Source organism: Gallus gallus, chromosome 7 (genome assembly GCF_016699485.2).
Source record: "Gallus gallus isolate bGalGal1 chromosome 7, bGalGal1.mat.broiler.GRCg7b, whole genome shotgun sequence".
Taxonomy (NCBI): Eukaryota; Metazoa; Chordata; class Aves; order Galliformes; family Phasianidae; genus Gallus; species Gallus gallus.
This window is the reverse complement of record NC_052538.1, coordinates 914,289-926,521: the sequence shown is the minus strand read 5'-3', so window position 1 is coordinate 926,521 and position 12,233 is coordinate 914,289. Positions and strand designations below refer to the sequence as shown.

At 36.2% G+C, this 12,233-nt stretch overlaps 1 protein-coding gene across 13 annotated transcripts in view; it reads left to right on the top strand.

Annotated features, from left to right (window-relative positions):
• GULP1 (GULP PTB domain containing engulfment adaptor 1) overlaps positions 1-12,233 on the top strand; it is a 161,780-nt gene that overhangs the window by 57,233 nt on the left and 92,314 nt on the right. For 10 of the 13 annotated variants that reach the window (XR_006939882.1, XR_005861577.2, XR_005861578.2 and 7 more), the window contains one exon: positions 1,107-1,200. The exons of the other annotated variants lie outside the window; for them this stretch is intronic. Coding sequence is in view for 7 of the 10 variants with exons in the window: in XM_004942416.5 (XP_004942473.1) it covers positions 1,173-1,200 (28 nt within the window). In the remaining 3 variants the exon portion in view is untranslated. The remainder of the gene's footprint in view (positions 1-1,106; positions 1,201-12,233) is intronic. 13 annotated transcript variants of the gene reach the window in all.

Sequence of the window (12,233 nt, the reverse complement as noted above, 5' to 3'; positions counted from 1 at the left end):
CTTTAAACTCAAAACTGTTCTTGTCCCTGAGCCTGCAGTATCTCTTGAACAGGGCAAGCACTGTAAAGTCTTTGAGTTGCATCACGTATCTTAATTTTTTCATCCTTGTCTTGATGGCCTTGGATACACTGGCATTCAAGCTAATTTCAGGGATAATTGATATCAAATGCTTTATTTTATTCTTATGTTTTGTTTGGATTGCTATGAGAGAAGGGTAGAGGTGTTGCTTTTGACTGGGTGATTTGAACAGAATAAAAGAAATGATGAGAATTTATTTAAGCAAAGTTGAGAAACAAAAATCAGTGTTACAAAATTGGATGGCTTGGAAGAATGCTTTTTTTTTAGGTGCTTTTTTTTTTTTGGCTGAAAACTATTTTTAAAGAATAAAATTCTGTTAATAGGTGGTGAATCTAAAATTAAGATAAAAATCCAAGAGTTGATGTGAAGGAAATGCAAAATTTACTTCAAATTCTGTGAAATTATAAACGCATGTAATTGTGTTTCTGATGTTTGCACTATACCAAATTTGATCTGTTTGACATACATGTAGGGGCACAATCTGAGGTAACAGAAGCAAAGAGATAATTGCACTGATAGAAGGCAATTTTTTTAGCATCGAATCCCTGGGTGAAGAAGACATACCTTTTTTTTCGTTCTGATTTGTGTTTTTTTCAATGTCAAGCCCACATGAAGATGAAAGCATATCTTGAAATAATCTGATAGCTGAAATGACACAAAACAGGGCAGTGCATATGTGGATTGAAGGCTTTTATGAAGTCTTGTATTCCATATTCATTTTAAAGCTTTCTTTCCAACCTATTTGTATGTAGTGTTTGTCTTTGGTTATATAAAAGACCCCCTGCTCTGTCTCTTAGATTTTAGTGTGAGCTTGAAAATGTCTTTCTGTATTGAATGTCACAGGGCATTCAAAAATAAATCTTCTCAATACAATGATTTCTTCTTCAGCAAAGCATGTCTCCCTTTTTAATTTTCAGAATGACTTCAGAGTAAGTAAAATCATTTGTTCGTATTTCATATGATGATAACATACTAACTTCAAATATAATAATGGACTCTTCTGTTTCCTTGTACATATTGTTCTGCAGGTTAAAGTGTGTCAGGAGGAAAACCTACCAAACCCAGGAACACAGTTGAGTACGTAGACTTTCAACATGAACCGTGCTTTTAGTAGGAAGAAAGGTAAGCCTTTTCATTTTAGTTCCATGGGAGACATAACTATCCTGTGTACATTCTTTAAAATATTAAGAATTATACAAGAAAGTACTTAGGAGTAAGTAAATCTAATCAATTAAGTAGAAATGAGCAAACTTCTGTGATGTACAGAGTCAAGTGTTCTTGATAGTTAAAAATAACTTTTTGGATTTTAAGGCTTAAATTTAATACTATTTTCCTTACTGAGATGTGTGTGCCTATATATACAAATATTCACATGTGTTGGTTTTTTTTCCTGTACTCACCAAAGGATGTGCTAGAGAGTTTTAGAACTTCTAAAGAGTTAACAGTGGCTTCTACATTTACATTATATGTTCACTGGGTTCTTGGTTAAGCTATTTTAGAAAGCCGTTCTTTAATATACTCGGAGTATCTCATGCTGCAGAACATCTCTTAGCTTTAAGAAGCTATTCTGAATTTGCAGCAGTCTGAAATGCACCCTTTCCAAAAGTATATAAAACCACTGAATATTCAGAGTTGTGCTTCTGGCTTGCTTGTTCTCTTTTTGTGGTCTATTTAGGATTAAGCATAATTTTTAGATGAAGCAGAAGTGCAGTTTGTATTCTTTTTTTTTTTTCTGTCAACGTTTTTGCTGTTTTTCTCATTTGTTTAGAATGTAGGAAATCAGTCATGCTACTTTTTTTTTGTTTTGGTATTTTCTTCTAAAGGTTATTAAGTGTGACACACTAAGCCTGAGCCTCTGCTTCAGTAATCAAGTAAACTCTACTGAACTGAGTGTAAAAAAAAAATAAAAAAAATTGTTTATTTAGCAAGAATTCCTGCTTTTGTATCAATATCAAAGCTGGAAAGAAAAGGAATCTGTCATGCATTAAAGCAGCATGAAGCGATAACATCACTGCATCCTTTCCTGTCTAGTACATTGATTTGCTGCAATGAGACGAACTGAGATAAGCAAATTAGAATACCAGAAGATGTAGCTTGATCACAGAAAAGATAAACATATCCACAAAGGCTACAAAAACCAATTGAAGATCATTTGATACCTCAGAAGAAAGACATGCGTAGGATATAAACTGAAATCCATAACCCATGCTCTTAATCACTGATGTGTATTGGTAACAACCCTATCAAGAGATGTATGCCTACCAGTAGTTGCTTGACAATGCTGCCTAGCTTATTCCAAAGAATTTGAGAGACTGTTCCAATATCTGCTAATTGTGGATTTATTTATCATGGGTGGAAAAGAAACTTAGTGTTTTAATAGTGGTTTTTTTGTGTGTCTGTGTGGCTGCAGATGCTTTTTTTTCTCCTTTCTAATAGTTTCTGATAATTGAAACTTAGCATGCCACATTTCAGAAACAGACCACTTCTGTTTTATGGGCTATTTATGGGCAATCTGACTTGTACACAGAGCTCTGAAACATTCTTTCGCTAATTCAATTTGCTCTTGTTGGCAAGGGCACATTTAATCAATTCTGAGGTTCTACCCTCTGGAATCTGAGATCATTTGCTGGGACTAATTCTTTTCTGTGTTCACTTGCTCTTGGTAGGAAAATTTTTACTAACCTCACCTGAAGTCCTAGAACTTCAGTGTATTTAAGAGTATTTGTTGGTCGATCAGTTTTTCTGTGGGTTGTTCTCTTTACCCCAACAAGAACAAGACATCATAAAAGCAAGCAGGCACAGTGAAATAAAAATATTGTGGATTCTTAACAATGATTCAGAAGGTGAGGAAACAGAAGAATTAAATACTGGCATCCGTTTAGTTTGCTGATAATAATGCAACACATTGACATTCTCTTATTCTAAGAAAAAGACACATTTCAGATGAACAATTGTCAAGAATAAGTAAAATATATATATACATATACATTGTCATTTGAGGTTCAGAAAAGCTTGGCTATATCAGTATTTAATAAGATGAAATCTGAAAACCAAATCATTTCAAGAGCGGGCTCAAAATGTTCAGCTGTTGAACTTCTATAATGGATTTCCTGATTTCACTCCCAGATTTCAGCATTAAAATGACTTCCATACCTGTGTTTGGTGAGGTTGATATGGGTTTCTTTTGTTCACAAAAAACATGGATATTTTGAGGAGCTAGATGAGTGCAGTGACTTTCCCTGGCAGTTCTCTATAAATCTAAATTAGCCTCCAGGTGTCTGTCCTGGTTGGCTTTGTGCTAATTAGAAGTTTGCATGGAGCAGTTTGAAACAGCTGTTTCAAACATACAGAATTCCTAGTAGAGTTTAAATAGGTGTGATACATTCACAATAGCTGAAGATTATCTGAAATGAGTAGGGTTGGTACTGTCCTTAAATCATCTTCATCACAGTCAGTGTTTACTCGTCTTTTAGTATGATGCAGGTACAGAACATATAATAGCTCCTTATCTCCTTGAACCAATTACATTGGTGACTGGGCTGGCTAGGACCTCGCTGCATTTGCTCAAAAGCTTGGTTCTTGCTCCACTACCATTCAAATGGCAGAAGTTTCCTTGTAAGTATTCAAGAAGTACTTTAATTATTAACAGCAGATGTTAATAGGTAAAGCAAAAAGAAAAGTACTAAAAAACAGCCTTATTGAAGGCTTGCTAGCAGACTGTGCATTCACAAAAGAGCTGCTAGGAATGAGTTACTAGTGGGAAAAGGATACAAGCTCTTGGTTAATTAACTCTTACTATTCAAAGAGAAAAAACTACCCACAGACACGAAGAGTGACATGAGTGCTTGTGTACTGAGCGTTACAGAAAAACAGCTTTGTCCTAAATCATAGTGCTGTTCTTCAGAGATCAGGGCAAGGCTGGATGTGGTGCTAGGGAGCCTGGTCAAGTGGTTGTCAACCCTGCCCACAGCAGAAGGGTTGATATTAAGATGGTCTTTGAGGTCCTTTTTAGCCCAGGCCAATCTATGCTTCTATGATCAGACTCTCATCTTCAGTACTCCCACTACTACAGTGGAACTTTGCAGTAAGTAGGATATCTGGAACAATTACTTGGTGTAAGTTTATTTTTGAAGGCTATTATACGGGCATGAAATAGCCATTTCCAATATAGGTGTGCTGAGGGCTCTGTTGCTAACAGTGTACATTAGATCATATGACACACAATAGAACTTGATTATTTGATGTTTGTGTTTCATTTGAAACTTTTTGTAGTTGACTGATGGCTGTTTTAGTTGAAATTCTAACTAACGTAATAAAATCTCAAATTGAATATAAATGAAATCAAGCTTTCCTCTTTCACCCTAATAATGACAATGAAAAATAAAAGAAAATGAGAATTGTTAACAAATTCAGCTCATTTCAGGGAGTTCTTACACAGGCAACCATAAATTGAAGTTATAATATCTATTCTAATCAGTTTGCTCATAAAACAGGGAAACATAATTTATGAAATAACATTGAGAAAAAGGTTAATTCCTAGTATGAAGCTGATACCACCTGCTGAACTCTCATGCTTCAGTAGGGGCAAAATATCCCTTGCTTCCATACCTGTTCCAAGTAGAAGAGGTGACCTTCATGCTGACTTCACTGGAAGTTGGTTGAACTGCCAATTGCATATATCAGGGATACTGATAAAAACTTTCTGTTTTAGAAATACTATATGACTTAGTAACTGTACAAAAATGTAAATTCTACATTCCATTCCTTGGACTTTACTCCAAAGAAGAGCTTTTATAGATTATTAAAGATCTCTTTCCTTTTCCAATTTAAAAAAAAAAAAGCAAACATAAACATCAAGTTAAGAACAATGTTTTGTATGTTAATGTTGCATTGTTAACGTAACCACGCTTGTGAAAATATATTTGAATCTATCTGCAGTATCATGGCTGTATCCTGGATTTAATCCAGTTCTGGGTCATTTAATTTTGTTAATCTTTAATTTTTCCTTGAAAGTCTAGTGTGGTAGCATAGCTGCTTTGAAAAATAATACTGCAATGTAAAAAGTGACAGATTAGAGTTCATTAAATATCTAAGTGTACATCTTCATGATTTAAGTCTTGTATGTAGGCAGTTCTTTGTAACCTCATATAATTCTTTGTAAAAGCTGTATTGTCATAAATATTGGGATTTTTTTTTCCAGTTATTAGAGTACTGGTATCTAAACTGAATTATCTTTTTGATCTTAATTTACATGGTTGTGTGTACATGTAATGTGTATACACAACCAGAAACATAAGCTGTGTTGTGGGTTATGTTGTTGCTGTTAAGGGGTGTGTGTGTGGTGTTCTTCACATTCCTCTTCTTTCTGGTGAGTGGAGGGGACATCTCCCACATAGGTCCAGAACACTTTACTGGTCCTATGGTTTTTCATTCAGAGTCATTAGTACAATAAGTGGTGTATCTATGAAACAAAAATGAGCTAGTGTTGTTTGGATTTTGCTACATTAGATACGAGAAAGAGGCATCCTTGAGTATGGGATAGCTGTAATGCAGACTTCCTGGGATAAAGAGAGTGAAACTGTCTCAAAATATTGCTAAATATGTGATTCCATGTACCTACTTCTGGCTAAATTTAGCTTTGAATTACAGTGTCTGAGTTCCAAAAAAGTTTACTTAGTTTGCAGAGGACAACAAATCACAGCTGAATTTAGTTCATTCTTTCTTATACCCCAGTGATCCTATTTCATCCTAAAGTAAATGTCAGCCTTAGTTTTCATATGGCACGAAGTTCAGTGCCAGTGCTGCTGTTGGGTGCCAGAATCTGAATTTGCTAATGGTGGATTCCTTGGCCTATGATGGTTGGTGATTGCTGCCAGATTAACAGCTCATGAGATGTAGATAGCATTTGTAATATTAAAGGGAATGTATTGAAGCAATTGCCTGTCGTAAATCATAAGTTTCAGCAATATCCTTTCAAGGTAGTGTCTTTTCATGAGTCTCACCTATGAAAATATTGACAGTTGGATTTAATCATCAGGGTTTGCAATATGGATAAAATCCAATCAAAGGTTATAGGATGCTCTTTTACAAGAGCGGACTGTCTCTAATGTGATCTTTATTTGTACTGTAGACTCATGCTATGTTCCAGAGAGACAGGTGTTTTGGTTTGTCTGTCTTTGTTGAATGAGTAGACAACAGGTGAAGCCCTAGAGTATTAAGTATAGCTCTAAAGCAGATCTGTTCTTGGAAAGAATTGAGGTATTTCATATCAGTGGTTTAATTAAATTATATATTGTATGCTGCAATTCAACATAAACAATAGTGATTAAAAAAAAAAATCAGTAAATGCTTGTATACTCCAAAGATATTTATGCAGTTGCTATCTTCGCTGTGGTCTACAGATATTCTTCTAATTACAAAGCAAACAAAAGGAAACCACCACCAGATACGAATTTTTAGTAAGAATTTCTACTAGAGCAAAGCTTAGAAGTGAAGGGTGCATTTTTGTTTATCAAATATTCGTGTTGTTTCACTCTCATTTATTAACACAAAAATCATTCGTCTCAATATTTTTGAAATACCTACACAAGTATATTTTGTGCTTTTTAGATGATGCTTTGTTGGTTTTGAAGTATGGTATTGTTTAAACAATATTCAATAACCTTTTTTTAGCTCATTAACTGCATATGGCTTTGTTTATTTTTAAGCCATTTTATTGTATGGTACTGTTCTCTTAAGCTACTGAGGTTCCCTTTAAAGTATGCTAACAATGAAAGTTGCAGATTTGCTATGTTAATTTGGTAAGGACCAAATTTTCAATTGACGGGACAAGGAAGTGTGGTTTTTTGCAGTATGTATGCATGCATGCATTTGCATGCAAGGATACATGTGTTTGCTTTCCCTGTGGATCTTAAAATAAATGTTCCTCATCACAAAAATCAAGCAAATAATATCACCTCTGAGTTTTGAAAGCGGAGTGAATGGATCTAGCTGACCTGGATTGCTCTGGAAAGAACTGGCTGTAGTACGTTTTTAGAGGATATACAGCTGCAAATTAAAAGTACATATTGGGAACTCTATAAGGGTTCATGTTGAGTCTGCACAGATAAACACATTTTTTCTTTTGAGACTTCATGCAGCTATTCAATCTCTTTGGGCTTGCATAATATTTTGCTCTCTCTGATGAAAACAATGTGGCAGCTTCTCCATAATGTCTAAATCATATGATTTTGTTAGCTATGAGTGCATTTATTTTCTCTAGCTGTTAACATGAGAATAGAACAGCATTGGAGGAGACTTAAGCCTTTCGGTTTCCACCCTATTAAAATTTGTGCAGCCTCATTTAGCAGAGTGCTTGGTGTTTTGTACAGCAGTTAGTCAAGGGTACTTTTTGAGATCTACAAGCAAATAAATTCTCTATGCAGAATTGTTACTAGCATGTGTTGTAGAGTTCTTGCTGAAGTGTACTGTTAAGGTTGTTAGCTTGGGGAAGTTGCTCTAAATATGCTTCATGAATTGCACACATACCCTGTTATTTAGCAGGACGAATGTCTAATTAAAGACAAAATGCATTATTTTGTGTGAGCGTATAAAGCTCAGGATGCAATTTTACAGCCTCAGTAGACAGCTTTTGGAAATGTGTCGATGAGAGTTCAGCCAGTGCTTTTTATAACTTATCAAATTAGAGCATCTTCTGCATTGTTTCAGTAATTTTTTAAAATCAAGGTTGATACATTCCTGCAGTTATATATAGTCACATGGGAACGTTTTTCTGCACTCCAAAAAGCAAAAGCTGGAGGCTAGATTTGAATGTACTCCATAGTGAAAGTTTTTGGAAAAATGTGATCACTTACAATAGATGATACTATGCTGGTCTCTTTCACCTTCAACTCAAATCTTTCAGCAGACAAGGAGTTCTACTGCAAGTCTTTCACGGGCAACAGGAAGGTATAGGCTAAAGTTTTGTTTTGTTTGCTGCTCTGATTTAGGAACTTGTCCAAAGTCCTTAACATCCATGAATAAGGAGTGCAAAAGCAATGATTTGCGAAACACTGCTTAGTTGCACCTATATCTTATTTTAATGTCTTTCCTCTTGTCAAAACTGTCCTAGATGCTAACATCGATGTCTTGAAGTGTGTAGTGTATACTCAGTAGGTCATGCAGTGAGTGTTACTGTTTGAGGAAGTGCAAATAGACTTCTTTCATTTTGTAACTATGCCGAACAGCATTGCTATGATATCATTTCACTATTTTAGTAATGAAGTATTTAAAATGATTCATGAAGTTCTGAACATTACAACTGAAGGACATTGAGGGGCTAAACATTCTGTAAAGCTCACTCAGTTTTGGGAAGATACGGTTTCAGTGTCTTGTCAAAGAATAGATAAGTCTCCAAAGAATGTTTTGTTGTTTTTTTTTGAAAAAACAAAACCAACACAAACCAGCTAATTATTTTGGAATTATGTATATTGAGTGTCATTTGCCTTTACATACTTGAGACAATTTTATCTTATTTCTGTTGTTTAATCATATTAACCTCATCATAATTTTAATAAATAACTTCTACTTGAATATATAGATTGTTCCCAGTCATTCCTCTGCAGGTTGAGGTGAACACCCTAGCTGAATTGCTGGTTGCAGGTAGATTCGTTTGCCATGTTTTAATACTGCATTTATATCAAAACTCTGGTCACGGACATCAAGTCTTAGGGTTCAGTGTTTCAGCTAGCTGTCTGTATGGACTTCAGAAGTGGCTCAGCAAGGTGATGATTGTGTATTGTTGTTTATATTACTGTATATTCTGTTTCCTTTCCTGAAGATTTCCTTTATCGATACAAAGATATCCTAGGTAATATGGAAAACACAGTTATGTACATGCACACACAAGTAAGCTGCACGTTCCTTGAATCAGCACTGGATGGAGCAATGGTCTTGTGAGATTTTCTTTTCTTTGGGAGACTGCAGGTTGAATCTCCTGTAAGATCTTACTGTTCATAGCAAGTTTTATAAAGCAGAAAGAAAAGACAGTTCCAATACTTCTGCTCCTTTGTTACTGCATATCCACTGATGTCAAAGAGATTTTGATTCAATAAAGAATAAAGACTTCAGTTTATACCTTCTAGAAGGGATTGTATTTTCACTAGGGTACTAAAAATATGTTCAAACCAGAGTCTTTCTCTGTTTGTTGTATTAACTTGAACAGCCACTTGGGCTTATGTTAGCTTCCAAAGTATTTATTTGAGTTAAGCAGAGCCATGTATAGAGTCCATGATGAGTCTGGGATTCAGAGAAGCTTAACTAAACTTGCACTACTAAGCATTGTTTTGCAGTTTAGAATAAAAGAGTTCACCTGTTTCTCCCTACAAAATCCATTCTACAATACTTAAGCATTAAGTAATGCATGAAGGAATCTATCTCTGAGAGCAATTTCTTGGCACTGTTACTTCCTTCCTTTTTGCTAGATAAATGGTGAGTTGTGCTGTTATTTAACCTGATGTCATCCTCTAATAAGTGCAGCATAGTTGATCTGGATACTTTATGAAGTCTCTGGGTCTATTGACTTCAGTGTGGGATTTGTCTGCACGTTCCCTTTCTGCTCTCTTAATGCCACCAAGGCCACATATTGCCTCCTTCTTCGAGACAGTGTGACAAGCTAGTACTCCACATGGAATGCAGATTGTGAAGGCTGCTTCACTTTATGGTAGAAAGGGACTGGTATGAGTCAGCAGAACTAGAAAGGAGCGAATTGCCTGTGCAACTACATCTATCAAATGATTCATCTTCCAAATGTTAGTTTTAGGCAACTTTCCCACTGGCAGTGGGCAAAACCCAAGAAACTCTCACAGCAATCATATCCTCTTAAAATCTAGATCGGGTGCTGTCCTGCTGCCACAGGACATCCATCTCTACAAGTCTGTGGTGCACAGCAAGCATGTAATATGATTGAGAAGTACTCATGTATGGGCTTACGGGGTTACTGGCTCTCTTTATGCAGTGCTGTGGCTTACTCTGCAGTTGCATTGTGAACAGCATACACGCTTCCCATCTTTTGCTAACACAGTGGTACTCTGTTAGTCAAAATCACCACATACTCAGCATTTTGCCTCCTCGAATCTCTTGTGCTTAATTCGAGTTAAGTTCTTCTTCTGCTTTAATGGTTTTTTGGATGGCCCTAAGTCATTATTCTCAAAGGAAAACACACAAATTAGGCACTTATGTCAACTTTAATGTAAATGTTAATGCACCATAGGTTAATAGCTTCAGACAGAGTCTGGATCAGCTGTGGTTTTCACCAGGTGAAATAATTGTAGTTTTCACTTTCTAGTTCAGTTATGTACAATGCATGCTTGTGTCAGTTTTTGTTTTGTCTAGGTTTTGGTCCTTTCTTTAGAACTTGCTGATTTACTTATCTATTAAATGTCTAGAAATCTTGCTTCTATGTAAATAATGAAATCGTAATACGAGCAGTACTTTTCATTGTATGTCACTGTAGGGTTTCCTATTTTGTTTACTGCTTCAAAATGAATAACTACTAAATCATGGTAGCCCATTTTAAATTAATTTTAATAATGAGGGGATCATGCAAACAGCAGCCACACTTAAATCAGCTGTTTAAAAGAATACCAGTTTTATAGGTTTTCTTTTTTTGTAGTTTTCTGTTCAATTGGTTGCAAAATGCCAGAAATGCCACGAGCCCATGACTGTTGCCTGCCCCTAGGAAATGGGCTTCCAGCATCAGTAGAATACATAGTGCCTTTGTCACACTTCTGCAGATCTGCATGTGGGTGTTGGAAATGCTACTTGCTGGCTTGTTTTAATTAATGCTTCTAGTCTCATAAAATCCAGGTAGCTTTTTGGTACCCAGCAAAGTTACTGTTTTCCTTTTGAGCGGAGAGAACCTGCCTGTATTTCTTCTCTTTAATAAGTGTGCCCATAGTACTAGAAAGCTTCTTAGCAGCATTATCCTTTGCTCCAGACCCTATAGGACGCAGGTGGGTGACTTGACGGAAATGCTTCAGAAGAAGTTTTGTGCCTAGTGATAATAATGGGAAGATGACTAACAGCTTAATGGAGAATAGTATTCCCAGCTTGGCTCTTCAACTAAATAATATCATTTTTGGGGATTTGGTTGAACTTGTCTTTCATGGGATGGGAAGAAGGGAGAAGGAAACATTTTTCAGAGTAGTCTTCTCTGGTACACATTTAGTTTAGTCTTTTGAAGCCACAGCACTATTGCTTGTTTGTGTTTGCAGTAGACTATAATGATTGGGGGGTTGGCTTTTGTTTTTTAAGAGATTCAGTATTTTATTTCGAAGCATTTTTCTTTACAAATTCTTAAGTATGCTAGTATGCTGATGAAGCTAGTGAACAGCTAATGTGGAAGAAATGGGTATGTAAAACATTGACATAAGTAGTGTGAATGCATATTTGAGACCTTAACTTTGCACTGGGCAGGTCTTCACTCTGCTGTGCTAAGCAGTATGGGGCAGAGAGCTGGCCTGGCCCCCTTGCCCTGGGGCTTCTGGCAGAGGCCTGTCAGCAGCCTGCTTCCTGGCTTTCAGCATTGCACAGACCTGGCTCATGGAGCTCATGGTTAGCTTTTGGCTGTTAGGCTGTATTCTCGTGTTCTTTTTTCACTCCAACTTCATTCCTTTATCACTTGTGGCTAATGTCAGCTTTTGGTGTTGTACTCAAAATGGAGATCAGGCTTCAGTTCTTAGAGAATTCTGAAAATCAGCAGGTACTTGGTTCCTGCACTGCAGTCACAAGGCACGCTTGAAAGGAATTGCAGTTGCTGCAGCACACAGCCATACTTCTGCATGCTTCTGAGCAGACAAATCCTGCTTCCTTAATTAAGAAGTGATGATATCACTCATCAGTAACACGTCTGAACCCACTCTTATCTACAAGGACGTTGGCTTAAGGACAAAAGTTTCAGCCTTGCAGTTTTGATCCTGTGACGGTAATGAATATCTTGTTTAACAGTCTTTTTGCATTCCTGTATCCAAAAATTGTTCAGTTGTTTTAGTGTCAATTAACATCACAACTTTTGCTTCTAATCAGTTTGAAGTGGACTGGATTATTACTGTTCTTATGCATAGCTAATAAGTAATTGCCATAACTCTGGCTTCTGTTAAGGCTAAGAGAAATGTTTG